This window comes from Typopeltis vanoorti, chromosome 15 (assembly GCF_054136105.1).
Source record: "Typopeltis vanoorti isolate ZY-2024b chromosome 15, IOZ_Tvanoo_1.0, whole genome shotgun sequence".
Lineage (NCBI taxonomy): Eukaryota > Metazoa > Arthropoda > Arachnida > Uropygi > Thelyphonidae > Typopeltis > Typopeltis vanoorti.
The window spans coordinates 26,207,810-26,232,493 of record NC_143563.1 but is presented as its reverse complement, the minus strand read 5'-3'; the positions used below and the strand labels follow the sequence as shown (position 1 = coordinate 26,232,493).

The 24,684-nt window shown below is 35.7% G+C and overlaps 1 protein-coding gene across 5 annotated transcripts in view; it reads left to right on the top strand.

The window, feature by feature from the left end:
* Nucleotides 1–24,684, top strand: part of RanBP3 (ran-binding protein 3) — a 282,159-nt gene that overhangs the window by 179,031 nt on the left and 78,444 nt on the right. For all 5 annotated transcript variants that reach the window (XM_090404725.1, XM_090404727.1, XM_090404724.1 and 2 more), the window contains one exon: nt 12,283–12,409. In XM_090404725.1, the coding sequence (XP_090260851.1) occupies nt 12,283–12,409 (127 nt within the window). The remainder of the gene's footprint in view (nt 1–12,282; nt 12,410–24,684) is intronic.

Here is a 24,684-nt window from a genome sequence, read left to right as displayed (position 1 = left end):
ATATCAGGTTTAATACCACATTCCTTCATAATGTGATCCATATAGATAATGAATAACAGAGGGGATAATGTACATCCTTGTCTCACACCAGATTTAACATTAAACCATCTTCCTGTACTTCCTTCAATTCTAATTGCTGACTCACAACTCAAATAAAGACTAATTGGGAACAGCCTTCATTAAATGGTTTGGTCAGTCGCTTCACACGAAGTTTGTTTCATTCTGTACCAACACAACATACCCCATGCCATAACACCACCTCCAGAACCTTGTAAAATGTGTTTACAAGGCAAGCTGGGCACATTGTTTCATGGGGCTCCCACCAAATCTGTGCCTGTCATCAGCACAGAACAAGGTGTACCATGACTCATTGTACCACAACTTTTTTCCAGTCTTTCAGTGTCCAGCTGTATCCAATCATGGTGTTCCTGATACCACTGTAGATGAAATTTCCAGTTCTTTGCAGAAATCAGTGGTTTCCTTATAGGCATGCAACTGCCAGTACTTATTCTCTTTGATTCCCTGCACATAGTTCAGTGAGATATGGGTCAGGAACAGCCCTCATTAAATGCTTCAGTCAGTTGCTGCACACATGAAGTTTGTCTGTACAAACCTTCTCAGATGACAGCAGTCGCATTCCTGACAGACTGTCTTAGGACCACAGTTACTCCTCTTAGGCAAGCAATGTGGTTTATTTTTCCACTGATTAAACACCCAGGTATCTCACTGTTTGAGCAACCAGTCAGCTCTGCTGTTTTTGAAAATGTGGCTCCAGCCAGACAGGCACCCACAAAAAGCCTTTTATCAAACTTCAAAAGATCCTTTGTTTTTTCCCCATTGCGATCAACACTATTGACAATCTGGCCAGTAGCATTCAGAAATAGTTGACCAGAACACATGGTGATGCATGTGACCAAGTCTTTTTAATATATGCTGACATTTATGTACATCTGCATAAAAGTTTCTTACTCCACCAGTGGCCAATATGTGTAGGAGAAACAGTTGTGCTTACTATAAATGAACAGGGTTGAGAAGAAACAAACTCGTTGACATTTGTAGGTACTTGTGCAGATTACACATAGAAAAAATATAAAATTTTATCAAACACTAATAATGCACTTGTCAAATAGAACTTGTATGTCATCAGGGAGAAAGACCAGTAATTATATTCAAAACATGAATCATAATGAGTCATATAGCATGTGCTTTTACTAGCTGGTGTCTTGGTCATGGCTATGTTGATAGGATTATACTATTATTAGAGTTTAAAGGAACAGTTGTAAAAATTTCTGTCAAAAAGAAAAAAAATCATTAAATGCCTTTTATTCCCATATAAGGAGTAGGTAAGGCTGTTTTAGCCTTGGAGATAAGGGAGTAGTTCAATCTCCACTGGTAGCCAGTCAGAGAAAGCTGGCCCAAGAGTATCACTAATTATCACCAGAATTAGGAACCACAGGATTGTGGTTCCTAATGTTTACTGCCTGAAAATAGCATGGGTTCTATAGTAGATTTTCTTGAGTTTCCAGGAGGGGGAAAGAGAAAAAAAAAACTTTGCCCATGCCAGAGATTGACTAACTTGGGGACCAATCAAAAAAACTTAGTAAAAGTTCCTGTAGTCAGCAACTAGAATTGAAATTATGACACTCTCTCTTCAGGTGATTTAGCTCTATGGACGGTACACACCACTTCTGCTGAACAGAAGAACACAGCAGAAGTGGTACACGGTACATTGCCACACAGGTAATGTATAAGTTTCTTCATATTTAAAAAAATTCTGAACAGTTAATACTTCCTAAAACCTGGAGATTGTCATACAATCAGATTTTATGCTTTGGACAATTTTGTCTCATTTCAAGAAAAAGACCATCAATTTGTGAACCTACTGGAATGAAAAATCTGTCTCATTACAAAGAAATCTGAACCTATTGTCAGTAGCATGAGAAGCAAGGCTGGATTCTTGTCAGATTCCAGAAATTCATTATAGTCTTGCTCTTGAATTCTAATTAAAACAGAGCAGCAAAGATGACATGAGCAGGATGCTTGATAGACAGCTGGTAAGGAGAGAGGTAGTAATATATCCATCATAAACGGTAAGAAAGACTGTTTCTGAGCTGGTGAAGAATTCGTGCTATTTGATCAGAAGTTTCTTTAAGGTAGGATATTGAAATCCCACAAGTTCAGCCTTGCTTCTCTTGCTATTTGACACTAGGCAGACTGTATGCCAGTCTCCAAGTTTTGGGAAGTGATTACTGTTAACTGACCCCCTCCCCCTCCCCTCCCCCCACACAAACTTTGATGGTGTTCTCAATTACATATTGGATGAAATATGTCACAGTTTTTGAATCAAGTTTTGTTTTCTTTGTTTTTTTCTAGATGTGTAAGCCATATAAGGGAGAAAGACCAGTAATTAATAGGAATCTATACATATGTCTAGTACACATTTTCTCTTAAAATAATTGATTGTTAACATTTCGATTTAACTATTTACAGATTCTGCTGTTGTTGTCCTTTATAATAATAGAGGAGAATAAAGTAATTACCAGTTCTTAACAATTGATTGTTAAATAATCTGTGCAAAATACTAGTGGCAGAAACTGATTGTGTGAAAGAGTGGAGTGTGAGAGACATGTTGTTATCAATGTGATTACTCTTCTGTATATAGTCGAAGATTTTAGGGAGTTCTCATGAACAGTGTTTAGTGGTTGGATTTATATGTGATTTTTAGAATGTTAATGGTTATTCATAGGTAATGACTGAAGCAAAAGAAGACCATGTTTCTTATATGTTAAGAAGGCAGTAACTTTTAATGGAATAACCTGAACTACTACTGATCCACCACAAATTCCAAATTTGCCTAACTACTGCATATTTGGGAAGGTCTCTCCAAAAAATTTAAAATTACAGTATTCATACTAATTAGTGACTCCCTGTCTCCCTTGCTACTGATGTACTTTACTCTATTGCACAGGCTTTTTAATTTTTTTTTTTATATGAAATACAAACAATCCATCTGGATTATTTTCTGTAGCATGGTAAGCATGATGGTACTGGTTCCTTTATTAATCTTGAGGTAGCTAAAACCTTCAACTATAAAATTGAGCTAGCATTGAGTGTAAGCATGGACCTATAAGGCTGAATAAAAGTAATAAAGTAAAAAAATATATATAAGTTTTCTCATATCATAGAAAACAGCTCAGAGCAAAAATCAGAGAAAAGCCTGCGTTTGCTGATGAAGTACTAATAATTGTTTGGTAATCTTTGAGTCCCAGTAAAGAAAGATGAAGTTTGAGTCATGCCCTAGAATTTAAATGCTAATAGCAGAATCATAAGTAAGATACTTTAAGAAAATTATGGCTCTTATTCTTTTATTTCTACAAAATAAGGAAGGGAATGAATAATAAAGGAAATGGGAAATGAGTAAAAACAAAACAACAACAAAAACTAAGTATGGGGGAAACTTATCTGGGTATATGTGGAGTAGAGTAATTTATTATTATTACGTGACACCTCCAAGGAGTCCAAAGACTCATCGAGGGAGGGCACCTACTCTACAACTCTGTCTCCACCACTCAATTCACCAACTACAGTGAACCACATCACCACCACCACTAGTATTTTCTCAAGCAATCGCAAACATCCATGCCCACAGTAGGATTCAAACCTACAGACTTTTGGCTGGAGAGTGGATAAGTAACCATTCAGTCAACCAGGCCATATTAATTTAATTTAGGATTTTTTCCTTAGACTTAAAACCAAATTAAAATGTCTTATGTCATAGTGACATGGAAAGTTCAAGAAAAAAGAGAAATAATTTTGAAGGGTGGTAATTGATTGGAGAGAACAAAAAGAGGAATGTAACTTGACTAGGTAATTCGGAATTTGCACAAAATGTTCCAATGTTTGAAATGTCAACTGGGCTTTAGTTTATTGAAATTTTTAATAATTGGGAATTGATTTGCTGACAGGAAGCTTTCTTAATTGATGTAGTTGGCAGAAGTGAAAGTCAAGGAAAAGAAGAAAGCATAAAGGTAGCGAAAGAAAAGAGTGACAGAGTTAGAATGGTGAGTCTGTTACTGCGGTATGACAGAGAGGAGTTTAGAAGGAGGGCCATAATCGCAAATGATATTATGCGCAGGTTATGCGGACGGTGTGGTGTGGAATTTGTGGACGTGTGGAATGAGTTTGATGGGCGAAAGGACTTATACAAGATGGATGGCCTGCATTTGAATGGACTTGGTGTGCGGAGACTGGAAAAAGTGTTGCTGAATGAAGTGAAAATGGATGTGCAGAACCAGGGAAACTAGAACTACCAATGAGGGGGGGAAGTGGATATCCAGACATCAGTGAGACAGTTGAGTGTAAAAATGTATATAATGTACCTGAGCCAGCAATAAGGACAAAAAATGGGAATGGGATATTTAGAATAACGCATCAAGATAGGGGTGGGACAAAGGGAACACTGCAATTCATGTATACTAATGCCAGGAGTATTAGGAACAAGAAGGAAGAATTTTTGGCCTTGATTGGCTCTTCCTGGCCACAGGTTATTGGCATTAGTGAAACATGGCTGACGGAAGATGATATAGTTAGTGGGATAGAATGTGTAGGTTATAGTATGTTTAGGAGGGACAGAGAGAATAAAATTGGGGGAGGGGTGTTATTGATGATAGCTGATGAACTGCAGCCAAGGCGAATTGAAGTATTGCAGGATAGTGAAAGGAGCTCATTTGAGGCTATTTGGTGTGAGATTGATACTGGCAGAATAAAATATACAGTTGGGTGCTGCTATAGACCAGGTGATGGAATAGATGGTGGAGATGGTATGCATAAACAAATTGATGAAATGAGTGGAAGGAGGGTAATTATTATGTGGGATTTCAACTATGGTAACATTGATTGGAAGGAGGAGAGGACACATGTGAGGAAGGAAATGGATTTTATTCAATTATTAAGGGATAACTATCTGAAACAGCATGTAATTGAAAATACTAGGGGTGTGAGAGTGCTTGACCTGGTAATAGTATCTGAGAATTTGACTGTAATGAATATGACCATGTTGCCACCTATTGGTGAGAGTGATCATAAGGTCTTGACCTGGGAGGTGGCTAAAGGTGTGAAATTTGTGATTAAGACAGGGTATATGTGGAATTACCGTGCTGGCAAGTATGACAAGCTTAGGAGATTGCTTGGATCAGTGCCATGGCATGTACAACTGCAAGGGCTGGACGTCGATAGAGCATGGGAAGTGATCAAAGAGCATTTACAGGAGGTTATGGCTGATTGTATACCTAAGGTCCGAATAGTGAAACAAGGAGAGGTTAAATGGATGAATAACACCATTAAGCTTGAGCTGCAAAAAAAGAAACAACTATGGAGGGAATTTAAAGAAAGGGGTGACCTGCAGGCACACGAACGGTATAAAGTACAGGCCAGAAGGGTAACGAGTGTGGTAAAAACAGCAAAAGCCGATTATGAAAGGAAACTAGCTATGCAAGCAAAAGAGAATCCCAAACAGTTCTTTCAATATGCTGCAAGCAAGAAAAAAACTGTACATGGCAAAATGATTTTAAGGAATGACGATGGTAAAGAGTTCACTGAACCAGTCGATATAGTGGAGTTACTGAGCGCGCACTTTGCAAAAGTATATCATCCAGGTGGTGACGTTGAAAAAATGAAGGAACCATTAGTTTATATGGGAATTGTGATGAATGAAGTGGAGGTGAATAGTCTATTACAGAACCTTAATGTGAATACATCTGTGGGATTGGATGGTATACCGGCACGGGTCTTGCATGAAGCGGCTAATGAATTATCAGTGCCCTTGACCATGTTGTTTAATCTGAGTCTCAGGTCTGGCTTAGTCCCGAAGGCGTGGAAAGAGGGGAAAATAGTTTCACTGCATAAAGGAGGATCCAAGACTATGGTTGCAAATTACCGACCGATCAGCATATCAGGAGTCGTTGTCAAGGTCTTGGAGAAAGTAGTCAAGGGAAAAATACAGGAATGGATTGATGAAAATGAGATACTGTACAGAGGACAGCATGGCTTTGTGAAGGGTAGATCATGCCTCAGTAACTTGCTCAAGTTTTATAACAAGGTGACGGCTGAACTAGATAAGGGAAATGGGTTTACAGTGATACTACTGGACCTGGCAAAGGCGTTTGACAGGATACCACATGGAATTCTAATCCGTAAACTACAACATATGGGAATGGATATAGGGTTGGTGAGATGGATAGCTGGGTGGTTGATGGAGAGATATCAAAGAGTAGTTTATTCAGGAGTAGAGTCCAAAAAACGGCCTGTGACTAGTGGTGTGCCACAGGGTTCTGTTCTTGGACCACTGCTGTTTAATCTGTTCATTAACGATATAGGGAAGGGTCTAAGTGGGACAGTTCATTTGTTCGCTGATGATGCAAAGTTGGGTAGGGCGATAGTGAATGCAGAAGATGTCAAAGTCTTGCAAGATGACTTAGATAGATTGGAGTTCTGGACTAAGGAGAATGGATGTCAATTTAATGTGACAAAATGTAAGGTTATGCATTTCGGAGTGAAAAGATTAGCAGCAGTATACCACATTGGTGGAACTGTACTCCAAGAGATTGATGAGGCCAGGGACTTGGGAGTGTTGGTGGATAGGGAGATGAAGTTTAGGGGGCACATTGCGAAAGTAGCTAAATCAGCTCATCAACTCACTTGGTTGTTGAAAAATACCTTGACGAGCAGAGAAAAACAAGTTATTGTACCTCTGTACCGAGCCCTGATAAGACCTCATCTCGACTACTGTGCCCAGATTTGGTCACCTCGGTTCCTTCTTGATGGGGAGGAGGTTGAGAGGATCCAGAGGCGAGTGACTAAGATGATAGCAGGTCTATGGAATGAACCATATGAGAACAGGTTGAAGATTTGTGGGTTGCAGAAACTAGTTGATAGGCGGAAAAGGGGAGATATGATTGAGACATTCAAATTGCTAAAAGGATTCTATAGGATTAATTCAGATGATATTTTTGAGATCAGGACTGGTGGTGGGAGAACTAGGGGACACTCATGGAAGCTGGGCAAGAGCGTGGTTAGCAGGGGTGTTAGAGCTGGGTTCTTTACTTTTAGAGTGGTAAATGAGTGAAATAAGCTGCCAGAGTCTGTTGTGGGTGCTAAGACAGTGAGCGAGTTCAAGGCAAGGTATGATAGATACTGTGAGAATGTTGAACAGCTGTGTGAACATGTTTAGGGCCTCCCTCGATGAGTCTAAGGACTCCTGGAGTAGCCCGTGATAGTAATAATAATAATAATAATAGTAATATTGAAAGTTCCTGGCAAGTAAGGCAGCTTGGGCTCTTAGAGAATACAGAGAAAAATGTAAGAAAGCAAATCATTCTGTAAAATTAGCTAAACAAAAGTCATGGGAAGACTTGGGTAAGAACATAGAAAATAAATATCAGGAAGGTGATGAAATATTCTGGAGGGTATTGAAAAAGCTCAGAAATGGAAGAAAGAGTACTGTAAAAGGATTTAGAGATGACAAAGGAGATATGAAAACTGAAGATTTAGATATTCTTGATGTATGAAGTAATTTCGTTTCATGTTTCATTTAGCAATATTAAAAGATTGATAAATGAAACAAGCAGCGACAACATGGTAGAAAACGCTGAAGAGGAATCCCATCTGGAATATATATATATATATTCCAGATGGGATAAAACTTTTATAGTGGCTCCACTTCATAATTCAGAAGGCCTGGTCAGAGGGTTGAATTCCAGATGATTGGAGTAGCGCACTCATAGTACTCATCTATAAAAAAGGGAAATAAAACTCAATGTGAGAATATCAGAATGTTCCTGGTAAGATTTAAGAGTATTCTGGAGAAACAGCTAAGAAAAATGGTGGAGGAGAAGTTTGGAGTAGAACAAACAGGTTGTCAAGATCAGATTTTTACTTCAAGACAAATAGTTGAGAAATCATGAGAACATAATGAGGATCTGTATTTGAGTTTTGTTGATCTGGAAAAGGCATGTGATAAGGTGCCAAGAAGAAAACTGTTCAAAGCACTCCAGTTATATATTGTAATTGGGACATATCAAGTTTCTATTTGAGTTGTAAATCAGCAATTAGAATTGAAGGAGGTACAGATGCTAAGTCAGGTGTGCGACAAGGGTGTACACCACCTCTGCTGTTATGCATCATCTATATGGATCGCATTGTGAAGGAAAGCAGTATTTATTTTTATTTATATTTATTTTTTTATTTATATTTAATTTATATTAAACCTGATATGAAAATTGGAGATGTTAATTTAAGGAGTATAACATCATCTTTACATTGATGATGTTATACTCCTAAATAAATCCAGGACAAGTCTGCAGATTCCCTGACGAAATTGAATAACTGCTATAATAAATTTGGTATAAAAATCAGCATTAAAAAAATGAAGACAGTGAAATTAGAACAGAAAACATCAACTGCATCCTGAATGGAGAATCTATAGAACAAGTAAAACATTTCAGCTATATAGGCACAATGTTTAGTGAAGATGGCAGATTAAATTTGGAAATAGCAGCATTAGCAAAGCTAGTATTAGGAAGTTCAATTAATAAATTTATATGGAATAAGAGAAGGAGATTAGGCAAAACACTAAACTAACTGTTCAAACCAATTTTAACACGTTCGCTGCCAACTACTAGTATACTCCTATGCCAAACATGAGTTATCCCTTTGTATAATTATCTTAATTTGGACCCTTGGATTCTGAATAAAGTGGAGAGCTTGTCTGGGGGCTTGGTAGAAGGGAAATAATTTCAACTAAAATATAGTATATTGTGTATGTGCCTCAGATGCCAAACTAAGAGTATACTCGTAGTTCATATATGAGCTTCACAAGCCAACTACGAGTATACTCTTATGTCGATTACCAACCTCCTATGCCAAGTGTGAGTTAATCCGTAGTATAACACATAATTTGTAAATCAATTTAAAACTAGTAAAATCAATAAAAATAAAAACCAATCAATGAAATAAAGCATTCAGTAAAATAAAAAAAAAAACAATTTATTCAAATTAAGAATGGTACGTTTTAAAACAATTTTCCACTTACAATGGTGGTTTTTCCTGGCAAACAGGACAATAATAACGTGTGTCGCGTCTACGTTTGTTTCTTGTACAGACACTGCATGGGTTTGTCGGTTGATTCTTTTTTTCTGTTGGTGGTAAAATTTCCAAATAATGAAAATCCTGATTCCTCCTGATATTCTCTGATGCTGTAAGTTCATCCATTCCATTAAAAATTGAGATAAATTGATCTCTAAATTTTAATGCAGACATTGCATTTCCAGTAATCATGTTATAAAATTTATGTGCATTTTGAATGTATACCTCAAAAATGCGTATTGTCAATTTCTTTGGCCATCTAATTGTCTTTCATAAGGTGGAATAGTATTAAAGCATTTGATCAGAAAGATCGGTGCCTGACATACCCAAATTATAATCCCTAATGATATTCGGTTTTAACTGAAATTTACCATTCCGATTTTGCGCTTCAACCATTTCAAATTTGTGCATATTTGAAATGGAAAGGACTTCCCTCTTATCCTTCCATTTGCTGACTACAACAGGACCTCGTCTTTGCCAGACAAATTCCCCTTTCTTTAGTTTCTTCTGAATAACATCTGGGTGGATTGTTTTTCCTATTATTTCTCAGCGTTCCACACACGTTTTTCTGTTGGTAAGCGATTCTGTTAGAGCTACAGAATTATAAAAATTGTCCATATGCAATACATAACCCCTGTCTAAATATTCTTCCATCAAGTGGAATACAACATCATATGCGTGACCCATTTTCGCTAAAGAGGATTCAGATTTTCCTGTATAAATTTTTATTTTTATCACCAATCACCAATTCGCACAGTTCATAGAATTTCACGCCATATTTATGTTTTTTATGTATTGCTGAAATGCCAGTCTACCGCGCCACAACCCCATTGACTCATCAATACATAAGTTTCTGTCTGGTGTGTAGCAATTTTGCATTACACTATTAAATGATCTAGGACTGGTCTTAATTTTTGCAATTTATCATTAGCTGCTTGAGAATTATCTGTGAAATGCAAATGACGCAATAAAATTTGAAATCAATTTCGGCTCATTTAAAGTGCCAAAATGGCAAATTGTAAAGTTGATTTGTACTCCAATAATGCTCAATAGACGGTAAATTACAAGGACCCATATGAAGTAAAAGTCCAAGAAATAATTTCGTTTCAGGTATGTTTCCAGTTAGAAATTCTTTGACTTTTTTTTGAACTTCGCTCGGCTTTCCTCAATATTTTGTAAAGCATATAAATTGGTTTGTTCTACTAAAATTGTGAGAAAATCTTCAGAAAAGTTCAACTAACCTTTTGATACTGAAATTTCCAGTGTCAATTTTAAAACCTGCAGTTTCAACAGAATCAAATTGTGTGGGCTCTTCTTCTGAATTTTCCCAATAAGTTGATGTTATTTGGCTGGTTGCTAACTTCATCTTCAAAAGTTTCTTCTTCATCGGAGTCACCGCTAGAGTCGTCTGTAGGATCATCTTCGGAATCGGAACCAAATATTTCATGAAATTCATCATCACTCATATTAACATAAGTTTTCTTTTACTGGCCATGGCGAAATTGAAGTTTCTTAGAGACTAGAAACTAAAACTGAACTAGATGCAATAAACACTGGCGTCAGAACATCTAATATATAGATGGAAGTGATACGAGATTATGCGTAGTTGGCGTATGAAACAAAATTCTATCTGATAAGCCGGCTACAAGATTACTCGTAGTGACCTTGAAGATGGGAGTGATACAAGATTACTCGTAGTTGGCGTATGAAACAAAATTCTATCTGATAAGCCGGCTACGAGATAACTCGTAGTGACCTTGAAGACGCGAAAGCGCTTGGTGTGCGGGAACAAACTATGACTGAGTAGTGTCAGCGAACATGTTAACTTATAGATCTAAGAGCTGGTTTAGAAATAAAGCTCTTGATTAAAGACTGGAGACCACAGATATGAGCGTCCTGAGAAAGATTAGGGGCATGAACAGATGGTATCAATGACAATATGTTAAAAATGAGGATATTAGGAAAGAACTTGAAATGTGTTAGCAGAGCTAATCGCAGGTGATATGGTCACTTATGCAGAATAGGAGAGGAAAAATTAGCTAAACAAGTGTTCTTTGCCATCGTTTCAAAGAACACTTGTTTAGCTAATCTTTCCTGTCCTAGATTGATACACTAAAAAGTGCCTTAGAAGACAAAAATATAAAATCTGATAATATTGGAATGTTGATATCAGCAGGCTAATCTGAAGGAAAATTGTTGATAGGAAGTTAGTAATGATGTCACTGTTCATGTAGTACTGTCATGAGACCCCCCCCCCCCCCCGAGGGTATTTGTCTGAATTTTGTCCATTTTCTAAGGTTTATATCCTAATTGTTGGTACCTTAGCATCAATTGTTAGATATTTGCTTACTAACTTTTCTTCCAACACAGCAGTGCAAATTTTTAGAATTTTGTGTGAAAATTGATTCTTAGGGCGAGTTTCATTGGGCTTCTGGCATGATATTTAGTACAGACCTGATGGTCAGAAATTTGTTTGCAGTTGGATCTTGTCAAACTCTGGAATAAATTATTCTGTCTGGCAAATGCAGAAAAACCTGATGATGCATGCAAAAGTTTTGTGTGGGTGAGGAATGTTGAATGGTACTTTGCTTGTTGGACATCTTCCTCCCACTTTTTTTTAAAAATCAACCACACTCCACACTTGAGGTTGCAAGATGTATAACTTGCATGTTGTGGGTAGGTAGAGATATCAACATACTGAATTCTTGAGGCAGTTTCTTGAATTGATAACTGATTCATATGAATTTATGAATCATTGATTTATGGAATGTAACATTGTGATTTTTTGTTTGAAGCAGCTTTTCCGAAATTAAAATTAATTTTGATGGCTGAAATTTTTTATTCAGGTTGATTTTTTATTCGGCTAAGCTGATTCTTTCATGTACTAGATCAATATATATACCTGCCCTAGATCACATACAAGCTTGTCAAATGGTTATCTATATGAGAAATTACATTTAGAGGATTTTAAGATATGCAGTACTATCAGCTTTGTTTCTCAAGTATTGTCATAGTGAAAAGATTGAATTTCATTTTATAGATTTTTGATAGTTGGATTGCATTATACATTTTTTCGTTAATGCCTTTCAACACTTTAATGATGATCAATGCTTTACTTTTTCATAAATGCTGCATTGACAGAACTATATACCCCAGAATTATGAAGAACCTTCTACACATATGCCAGCAGTTCTTGCTTCAGGCAATTTGACGTTTCAAGAAGCAGCATCTCAAGAAAGTGAAAAAGAACATAGTGAAGAGGAACAAGGTATGTATATGTAATATATGCAAAGTAATTCAGGAAGAAGGTGCAGAAAATTACTTATAGTTGAAGTCTTTTTGAGTAAAAAAAAAAAAAACTTTTCGACATATTTGTGATACTGAATATAGTTATGGAACTGTGATTGTTTGAATTTTCTCTTAAATGATGACAGTTTTCAGTCTTAAAAATAAGAACAAGCAGACATATGCTTTGTAAAGTGTTTATTCAAGAATTTACAATTCATGTTTGCAAAAATACCATTATCTACCTGAGTACATAGTGCAACTCAACTTGCAGATTGCAACCTTGAAGCATACAAAAGAAAGAAAGAAGTTTAGGATTTCTGAACATGAGATTCTTGTAGCTTTCTGTTTTTAATGATACTAAATATTTCATTATAAAGTTAATGGAACATAAAACTATCGAATATTACCAGTTGCAAGGTGAATAAATATTCTAATCTAAAATTTATTTTGAACGATATACTAATATGGAGATATACTTAAGCATTTGTTAAAAGAAAAATAATAAAACATTTTGTAGAACCTTTGAAAGGACTTTTGGTACTGCACTTAGTTTGAGCCAAAAATCAATATACAAATTAAATATAATATGGGAAGTGAACTAAAAATGTATAAAAGGATAAAAATATAAATTAGAACCAAGATATTTCAGGCGCAAACTTTGTTTGCTTACACTTGGATAAAGTATTAAACTAAATTTATTATATTTGACATTTATTTGATTTCTTAAACACTGTTAATTGATATACCTTTTAAAGCAACACAGTATCATTTATTTCCAATACAGTGGAGCACCTCCATTTTTCCCATGCAGTGAAAAGGCATCTCACTGATAATTTTAGCTAGACCAACCTACTATACACAGATGAGCTGCATTGTGGTATTGAAGTTGGTCAAGTGAAATATTTTTCAGAATATGTTTATCATTAAAGTGAAAATAGCTATAGGAAAGGCATGAGCAGAAATAGAATATTCATGAGAAAGGCCTACTCCCGTATATACGGGAATAAAAAAGGCGTTAGCTGATTTTTTTTTTTTTTTTTTTTTTTTTTTTTTTTTTTTTTTTTTTTTAATTCTGAATTGCATCAACCATTGCTGGGGAGATTTTTCAATTATTCACCACTTGAAATGTGATGTGAACAATTTTTTAAGGTTGAATGGATCTGTGATTTCTATTGTAGTAGAGAAGGAGTGTTGTCTTGAGCTGAAATGTTCAGCAAGTTTATGGGAGACGATAAATGTAATGCGTTTGTCAGGCAAAAGCTAGTGGTATAGGTTAGGAAAGAAACTCGAAGAAAGAAATTTGATCTTGTTTGGTTATTGTTATTTGGAATTATGGCTGAAGCAGCTAAGACTAAACGGCTGGTGTATTATGTCTGTTAATTGCATATTCTTCTAGTCAGTGTTTTGTCAGGTAGAAGCCAGAAATGAAAAACCTGAGTTTCTGGGAGTTGAAACTGTTGTGTCATCCCTTCTTTCTATTTTACGTATATCTTGTATCTTTCTCATTGATATATCGGGACAACTTATTCAAGTTTAGTGTTTATTATTACAGTCACAATATCAAATTCTATCGCACGAGTCTCCACGTTAAGTAGGTTGCGTTATTGTTATACGATCCACATTAATAATAAACTAAGCCTTATGTCTTGCTTCTTATTGCTCCTACTTATATAACTTAACCTTAACTTAAGGGCCACCAGAAGTTTACCCGTTCCCTGAATTCTATAAATTATCCCGATCACTCAGGCAAATTTATTTTTTTACTGCGCCAGCCTGAGCCTTAAAGTTAGAGATAGACACTGCCTTTAGATTAATTACAGAATATCAGGTGCTACTAACAATATAAATCTAATTCCTAGAAACTTGGGCTCTCTGGCATAATTTTACTCTTATTTGCAGTCGTGCCCTTACTTTCAATTGGGGTATTCCTGCACGCACACACACGTTCTTAGGTTCGATGTTTTATGAAGGGTCAGTCATCATGATCAGAAACACATGTAATTAAAGAATCAAAACATTTATTAAATTCAATTAGTAATGCCATGCAAGTTAAATTGATCATCAAATCTAATGTTAAACCTCTATCTTTCATTCACTCTCTCAGTCTTAAAGCATTTTAGTACTTTACTTCAAAATATCAGTAAATTCAATAACTCAATAACTCAACACATATTACATTTTCGATTACAACTCATTTTGGACATTAAGGTACTTTAACACAATTTATAACCTCTCTCGGAATAAACACAACAGAATCTCTATCTGGTTGAAAGTCCTTAAAGTTCACCTCAAGAAAACATAGTTATTTACACAGGTCTTAATTCTTCACTCTTTCTTTTAATACAAATTTCAGATTGCATTCTTTAAAATGTTAGTCAATTCTCAAAAAGGGGCTAGAACAAGTGAGAGTACTTATCTATTCTCTTTCTTCCGTTTTCTGCCGTTCTTTGTTTCGAATCTGGTTGTCTTGACCTTGTTGCCACATGGGTTACACATGCTTGCCTGGGCTGGACACTATCTTTCTGCTTAGGTTTTTTTACGTCAATGATCTTCTCACCACGGCCTGCTATTAGTCTTGCCGAAACTCTACTGTGGTGTCATACCGAACTCTATCGTAAGTCAGCCCTCAGAAATGAGAGCTGAACCGCGAAGAACTCTCGGAGCACACGGAGAGAAAACTCAGGAACAAGAAAAAAACGAAGGTCATGAGTCATTTACTTCCGTGTCGCGGGTTTTATTTGCTCTCCTAGAGCGCCACCTTTCCAAGTTTGAAATATCTTATCGTCTCACCCATTGGTCTCCGTTTGGGTGACTTCACCGATTAACATACGGGACTTCTTGTTTTGGGGAACGTATGCATCATGATGCCTTCTAAGATATATGCCCGTGGGTGCTTACCCTGATCTTATAGTATTTAGGGTGATCTTTGTCCTATGTCGTTGAATAGTGCACATTCTTTCACTTACAATATTTCATTAATAATTCCTCTCTTATTTTGCCCCTTTTTCTGACTTACATTCATGTTAGACACTTATATATAAAACTTTAAAATTCACAAAATTCACAGTTCATCATATAGGAAGTTGTAAACTGCGCTATATTTATACTGAGCTAAAAGGATAAGTATACAAGTATGTTTTTATGCTAATTATTAGATTCTGGAATGGTGATGTCAAGTAAAGTTTGAAGTCGCCTATTTCAGATCTAACAAAACCCAGCTACTTCCGTATGAGACCAGCTAACTTGCTTTCAGCTGAAAAGTCCTCATAAAAATTCTTTGCATCCTAAACTGGATTTGAACCTATATCTTTCCAAATTTGCTTGGAGGATCTGAATATTAATATTGGTAAGGAAAGCAAAATGAGTTTTTTAATGAAAAAAAAAAAAGGACTGCATTTTAATAGCATTGCATTTTACTGAGTTCATGAGATCTGTGTTTAAGGCATTAGTTATGGTTCAAGATCTTCAACTTGGAATATTCGACTCTACAAGATTTGTTAAATGAAGAAGTGGAAGGAAGTGTAATGTTATCAGCAAAACTATAAATAGGATTTGAAATTAGTGAGAGGAAATCGTTAATGTACACTAAGAAGGCAATTGTATGGAATTCTGGGTACTCTTGCTTTGGTGGAGAAATCTGAAGAGAAACTAGCAATCCAATCACAAAGAGCATCTATAAGATTAGTGATTTAAAATGGAAGACTATGCCATCATGATGAAATGCCAATTGTTTCTCCAGGCCTTTCATAGCTTGTGCCCAAAGTTGGGTAAATGTTAGCTAGGAAATCTGCTGTTGGAGTGAGTGTCAATTCATATTGGTGCTCAACAGTTGATTTGTTGGCCTCCAGGTAGTGAAAAAGTCAGCTGTTGATGGCCATCTCCTTTATGCCACATGAGGATTTCTGAGTCTTAATAATGATTATGTTCAGGACATTGAGATGCATAATGGGAATTATGTTATCAGAAGAGTCAATAGATAAAAAGAGGGAGATGTATGTTATTGTTTATCAAGAAAGATTTTGACTGTCAGGATGATGTATTGAATTCCTCTTGGAACAGGAATTTGGGACTGTGTGGAGCATAATAAGCATGGAGTCAGTACAACAGTGCAGTACATAAGTCATAACCTGTACAGCTGAGGACAGGAGATTGTTACCATAGCAAATAGCAGTTTGTGCCAATCTTAAAGCAATAAGAGAAAGTAAAGTACTAATACCTTGAATTACTGAAAAATCGTGATGTGCTCCTAAAGGTTTATAGCAGAAAAAAAAAGCTAAGCTATTTTTTGGTGATGGAGCAGACACTCTTTGTAACAACTAGGCTTATAAATTAAATTTAATAGGGTTTAAAATAAACGATATTACTTAACATAATTGTGTAAAAGTCTTGAAGTAAATTGGTGAAAACTTGACAAAGGACTTGATTGGAGTTGAGATGGTATGCAATTATAAGTGGTGGGTAAAAGATTGCAACACTAAGTGTAGAAAATACATGAAGATAAATAAGAATTAAAACCGAAAAACAAATTATGCAAATTTTGGATTTTGAAGGAACTGAGAATAAAAATTTCATACAAGCATACCATTAAGCAAACATAAATTTTAAAATATTTAAAATTTATGATAAAAAATACTGATAAACTCTTCCAACTATCAAACAAACTATGATATCTCTCAATAATATTCTTTCTTCTTTGGATGCTTCATCTCTATACTAACGTTTATGTGCCCAAAGCCCTTCACATCATCCACACCCTGCTTATAAATGGCCAAACCTTTTTGGAACATAATTATCTCCTATAAATATCCTCTATAATAATACATAAATACAATAATCAGTTTTACGAAAAAATTTTTGGTTTGCCTGTGGGCTAGAACATTAGCAGTATATTTGCTGAACTTTTTCTGGTCCATATGGAAACAATACTGATTGACATCACTTATTACAGGAGGTACGTACAACAGTCAATCAGTTCGTTTCACCTTTATCCCAAGATTAAAATTCACAGTTGAATATGAAGAAAATAAAACTACAAACTTCTTAAATTTGATCCTCATTAGATTTGATCATCATATCAGTACCAAAGTATACCACAAACCTACAAACATTGAAAATTATTTGCATTTTGACCTCCCATCATCCTTGCTGTATCAAAAAATTTATCATATTAACACAATTCATTAATGCCTACAAATACTCATCTTTGCTTTAAACTGAGAAATAACTCCTCTCGAAGATGTCTTCAGCTTTCGACAGTATTCCAAGCAACTTATAGACGACACTGTTCACTCAGCCCAAAATCGTGTCTTCTGTACAAAACAGCATATCAACACTACATATAGCCTTATAATTCCCACATATTCGAAACATCAATAATGCCATAAAATGAATATTCAAATTATAGAATTGTCTTTTAGAACCACAGTAACTCAGGCCAACATGCTACTATGCCGTAGTGTAGGTTACAAGTATAGCTGTCAGTCAGGATGCAACACCTGTTATATTGGTTTCACCATTTGTTGTATTAATTTTTGCTTAATTGAACATTATCAAGATTGTAATATTCCCATAACTGACTATCTACTATCCACCAGAAAGAAAAAAACACAAACAAAAACATAAAAAAAACGAAATCCCACTACTTGAAATATCCTTGCATGCTATACAATCTAACATATCCTGGATATTGAAAAGGTTATCATAATTGTAATTCTCGTGGAACATGAAGATAAATAAGAATTAAAACCGAAAAACAAATTATGCAAATTTTGGATTTTGAAGGAACTGAGAATAAAAATTTCATGATTAATTTCCAAGAAAATTAATCCAAATTATGTTGTTCTGAATCGCTAGCAATAAGAACCACCCAATTTACTATAAACATAAAAAGACACTATTCCCCCCTCCCCCATGGCATTTAAACAATAAATTACTCCCCTGTACTCTCATACTAGCCAAACTCCTAATACATTTCACAAAAACATATGGTGAGCTCACAGTTAGGCATTTGCTTGTTTCATCTGATGATGTTCTAATGAACATCATCAGATGTTCATTAGAACATCTGATGCATAATTCATTTTTCAGTTTTAACTTTTTCGTCATCAGTTTTAATTCTTATTTATTTTCATGTATTTTCTACACTCAGTTATTACAATCTTTCGCCCAACACTTATAATCGCATACTGTCTCGGCTCCAGTCAAGTCCTTTGTCAATTTTTCACCAGTTTACTTCACGACTTTTACACAGGTCTGTTAATTAACATCATGCATTTTAAACCCTAATAAATTTAACTTATAAGCTGCTCCATTGCCAAAAATAGCTTAGCTTTTTCTTTTCTATAAAGTATTATTTTGGGGAGATTTTAAAATTGCAGATATTGACTGGGGAATGAATGAGGTGATAATGCAATCAGTAATAACTTTTTGGAGCATCTTTGTGATAGTTAACATGTATGAGAACCATCTACAGGTGGTAGATTCTTCAATTTAATAATATTAGAGGGATTAGTGATTGACTGTATTAATTACTTGGACCTTTTTTTTGATAGCAGGCATTTCACCCTTAAATGGGATATTAATACTGCTGTACGGAAATGATAGTCCGCGTGGTTAGCCGAGTGGTTACCTCGCTCTGCAATCATATTCTTGGGAAAGGAGTGTTCTGCATTCTTTTCTCGTCGCTAACATGAGGAGCTAAGGATCTTTCTCAGACATAGCCAAGTTAGCTGGTCTTGGCCATGGACTGCAGGGTTTTCTCCCCAGTTTATCTGAAGTTTTTCCTCCTGCAAAGCAGGCAAACCAGTCTTAAGAACACAGCGCTTCACAGACAGTTACACATGGTTGAGCGTGGAGGGTAATGACCCCACCTTATAGTGAGTTGTGAAATCCAAAAATGGGAGACCGAGGCCCTACATGGGGCTGTAGTACCAAAGAAGAAGAAGAAAATGATAATTAGAAAGCATCAGATTTAAAAAAAAAAAAAGTGGAATTTCCAAAAAGCTAAATTCGATGGCATGTTAAGAGATCAAGTATTAATTCAGAGACATTGTTTAACCTTTTGAGCAGTAATGAACAGTAAATGGTTTATCCAAAGAATGCAATGAAATTGAGGATAATCTTCATAAATATTAACATAACAAATAATTAAGAAATTAACATAACCTTTTGTTTGTAAGAGCTGTAGATTATTGAGGATGATGGTGGAACAAAATATTACTGATCATGAAAAACTATTGAAAAGATAGTATGTTTATTCAAATGTGATGATAGCTTGCTGCAAACGAAATTTATAAGGAATTGTCTCAGTTATAACAGAGAACAGTGATTATCCTATACTTAGAGAAGAAGTAGAAAGAAGCTATCTTAAAATCATAACCAGGAAAAACAGCAGGAATTGATAATATTCCAAAGAAGATAGAGAGAACCTATTGTTAGTGCACTCCACAAAATGTGCCAGCAGATATGGAACAATGAGATCATCTGGCCAAAAGATTGGTGCAGAGTTATTCTTATTTCCATTTCAAAAAAAAAAAGGAAATAATAAAAGTGCAATCATTTTAGGACAATTGTCCTCATCAGCCACCACCCAAGCAAAATATTTTTGGACATCTTACTCTCACATATTTAAGCAAAAATGGAATTCAGTTTTTCAGACCTCTAGGTTGGATTTAGAAACTACAGACATACAATTGACTATATATTTACACTCCATATCATTGGAGAAAAATATGTAGAACACAATGTATCATAATTTTATTGACATACAGAAAGCCTTTGATTCTATTTGGCATGATGCCTTTTGGAAAATTCTGCAACATTATGGAATAGACAACAAAATAATATGACTGATTGAATCTCTGTATCATCTTCTGAAATGATGGTTGAAATCAAGGGGAATTATAACACTCCCTTTCCAGCTGCTTTATTGAATATGTTGTAAATGAAGCCCTGGAAAATTATGATATTGGAGTGATGGTAGGAGGAAGAAGAATAAACCATCTAAAATTTGCTGATGATATTGATCTTTTAGCAGAAAGCAAATCTGATCATTGTGACAGTTATTTGTCACAATGACAAATAACTGTACTTCTGACCAAAAAGGCAGTGGCGCAGCAGAAACTGAAAAAATCCTACTTGATGATACACCCATAGAAGTTGATCAGCTTAAATACCTAGGCAATATGTTGGAAGTTTTCCACTTGGTTATACTATAAATGAAAGATGCCAAGAAATTATATTCTTGGTTTAATCCTTGATCCAGGTGTAAGCAAACAAAGTTTGTGCCTGAAGTAATTTGTGGACTTCAACCTTGGTATCACTTCTGGTTCTAGCTCCCACTGATGAAACCTCAGTAAAGGTCAAAACTGGTCTGGGTAGTGACCCTTCCCATAATGCATAGCATTATACATGTCTGTAAGAATATATACTTTACTCTGTGGGATACTAAGGCAAGTGATGTTAAGTCTATATATGAGTTGTCCAGTCCTGAAATTACTTCAGATGCAAACTTTGTTTGCTTACACTTGGATAAAGGATTAAACCAATAATATAATTTTTGATAGGCACAGCCGAGGCAGTGAGTGTCAGAATTGGAAAATATAGCATTGGACGTCTGCTTTTTGCAGATGACCTAGTTCTACAGCTCTTCCACAGATGACCTCCAGCGGACCCTGGATAGATTTGTAGCTGTTTGTGCAGATGCCGGAATGAAGATCGGTGTGGCCTAAACTGAAACATTTGTGGTCTCAAGACAACCATCCCAGTGCACTCTAAATGTAAGTGGAGTCCCAATGAGACAGGTGGAGAAGTTTAAATACCTTGGGTCCATATTCACGAATGATGGAAAATGGGACGTAGAACTGGATACTCGAATTGGCTTAGCAAGCTCAATATTGCGGGAGCTTGGCCGTTCGGTAGTATTGAAGCGGGAGTTAAGCCAGAAGGCAAAGCTGGCTGTCTTCAATACAGTCTATGTCCCCATCCTCACCTATGGTCATGAGAGTTGGGTAATGACCGAAAGAATGCGGACACGAATCCAAGCTGCTGAAATGAGGTTCCTTCGAGGGGTTGCGAGGCTGACAAAACTCGACAGAGTCAGAAGCTCTGCAATTCGGGAAACCCTCAATACTCAACCGCTGCTTCTCCGTGTTGAGAGATCACAGTTATGCTGGTACGGGCACCTGGTCAGAATGCCACAAGAGAGGCTCCCTCAGCAGGTCCTCTTTGCCAAGACAGAGGGTGGGAGGCCACGTTGAAGGCCAAGGACTCGCTGGATAGATTCTATCCAAAACCTTGGGTGGACACGTTTGGAAATCCCACGAGAACACCTGAGCTTGGTGGCAGAGGATCATGACCATTGGAAGTTCCTCTTGCAGCTGTTGCCCCCACAACCCAAATAGGAAGAGTGGGCCTTGATGTATGTATGTTCTTGTAATTTCTTGACATCTTTAATAAAAATGGCAGATCAAGACAGGATATTAGAACAAAAATTGCAAAAGCAACAACTGCACTCTAAAAACTAAAACTACTATGTACAGATAATAAGCTTACAATTACCAACAGATTCTTAATTGACATACTAGTTAATTTCAGTACTTCTGTATAGAAGTGAAACTTGGACCCTCCTAAAAGAAGATGAAAAGAGGTTGGTGGCATTTGAAAGGAGGAGCTGTATGAGGTGGCATGGCATAAACCAATCATCTTCACTTTTTTGTCCTTATTTTTCTTTCTACATGAAAGGCAGAAAAAATGAACAGTCATTAAAAACTCACCTGCCATATCTTCTTCCAACAGTTGTCATAATATTGTCATAGCATTTGATAACTTTTAAACATTTCTCTTTCTATATGAAAGACTGCATAAATAGCTCCATTTAGTTCAAAAAATCCCCTTCATGTTTCTGTCAGCAGTATCATAATGTCTACTGTGTCACACTTCTGGTTTTTGTTTCAATTATGAAATGAGAAAAATGAGCTGCCATTACATGTTATAATTACAGTGCTTTACTTGAAAACAAGTAAATCTCATACACAGTTGAAGTATTCAAGAAAACAAGTAAGTTCTTCATATTATGATTATATTTAAATTAAGTTGATTATCATTTCCAATGAATAAATTTTATAATCAAATTAATCAAATCAGTGCATTCGCTTAGTTCAATATTGAGTCTTACACGCGCGCGTGTGTGTGTGTGTGTGTGTGTGTGTGTGTATATATATATATATATATATATATATATATATATATATATATATATATATATATATATATATATATATATATAGTAAGCACTACATATGTAATAGACAATTTTTTTAAAAATTGTGCTTTTCTCACAATATAATTTCCTTAACAAAATAAACCTGTAATTAATAAAACTAAAATTGGCACAATCTAATTAAATTCTGTAGTATATCTTATTATTCTACCAACACCTTTATTACAATTGCACACCTACCTAAGAGACATATGTAGTGCTTACTATATATATACGTGTAAGACTCAATATTGAACTAAGTGAATGCACTGATTTCATTAATTTGATTATAAAATTTATTCATTGGAAATGATAATTTATTGTTCTAAGCTTATTTTCACATTTCACAACAGGAGTTAGCTTAGTGTAATTAAATACTTGAACATTTTACATAATGGAAATACTTTATAATATTGTTATTTAAAATATACAATTATCTTGCAAAGACAAGTCAAAGGCCAGATCATATGACTGAGTACATTGTAAAAAGTGAAGCTTTCTCTACATTGAGTGCTACCTACTTTCTTGTTTTCTCGAATTTAATTATTTATCTTTCCTATTAAATTGTTGTTTGTGAATAATTTATATAAATTCACCATGAAAACTCATTGTGAACAACAAACAAAGAAAAAAGCACAAACTGAGTTGGAATGATCTGTGTTGTGGTGTACATTTTAAACCCATGTTGAAGGGGAGCATATTTCTGTAAAATTACGTGTAATGTGTGGTGAGAATTAAAGAATGTATTACTTTATTTTGCCATCATAACATTCTTCTTCTTCTGCAGCTTCTCCCACTTAAGTGGGGTCACTGTTGATGATGAGTCTCCTCAAGTCCTCTTCTACCAGCTCTCTCCATCTCTTCTTTGGCTACCCACGCTTCCTTCTTCCTTGCACATCCATCTGCATGATCCTTCTTCCCACATATTTGTCCTCGCTCCTCATCACATGACCAAACCATCTCAACCTTGCCTCCTGTATCTTCGCTCCTAAGTTCGTAACTTTCACTGTTCCCCTCGCATAGTCATTTCTCAGATGATCCTTTCTGGTCACACCGCACATCCACCTAAGCATTTTCATCTCTGCTACTTCCATCCTGCTGATATTATTTTTCCTCAGGGCCACAATTACTATAGCATACGTCATAGCTGGCCTCACTACTGTCCTATAGATTTTGCTTTTCAGATTGATCAGCACCCTCTTATCGCATAACACTCCAGCCATCTCCCTCCAGTTCCTCCAACCTGCTTGTATCCTGCATCCCACTTCCTTCTGAGTTCCTCCATCTTCTTCCACGGTTGAACCTAAGTATCTAAAGTCCCTCACCTTCCTGATGACATTTCCTTCCAGCTCCAGATCTGTCTCCTGGCCGCCGCCCACTGTGCAACACATGTACTCATGTCTTACTTCTGATCAGTCTCATACCTCTCTCTTCCAGTACTTTTCTCCATCTTCCATTTAGTATACATAACATCACTAATATGTTCAGCAATACAATGTTGAACATGTTAGTATTGTCATGTATATGTATAAATATGTAGTAAAAAAAAAAAAAAAAAAGAATTAATGAATATGGGCATGTGCAAACAATGTTCTACATGAAACATCTCTATAGAATTTAACTTTTTTGAAAAAAAGAAATAAGATTTTTTTTTTTTTAGCTAATGTATTAGCTTTCAGTTTAAGGAAAATACAAGATACAGTTGATCTGTGGTAGCTAAAATTTAAGAGACTTATAATTGCAGATTATATGCTCTCTGCTGGAAAACTGCATTTATTGAAATATTGCTTTTCATAATTGCTTATTGTAGGATCAGTGATTGTAGTCAGATCAAACTTCTGTTTTAGAAAATCGACAAGGACCTGTTTAAGATCCAAGAAATAAATATTGAAGTCTCTATTTAGAATCACTGGTATTTGATGATAAATTTTTCTTCAACAGTGCAGCACCATCAGTGACATAAGATAGAAGAACAATGAATCTTCAATTGATTGGGT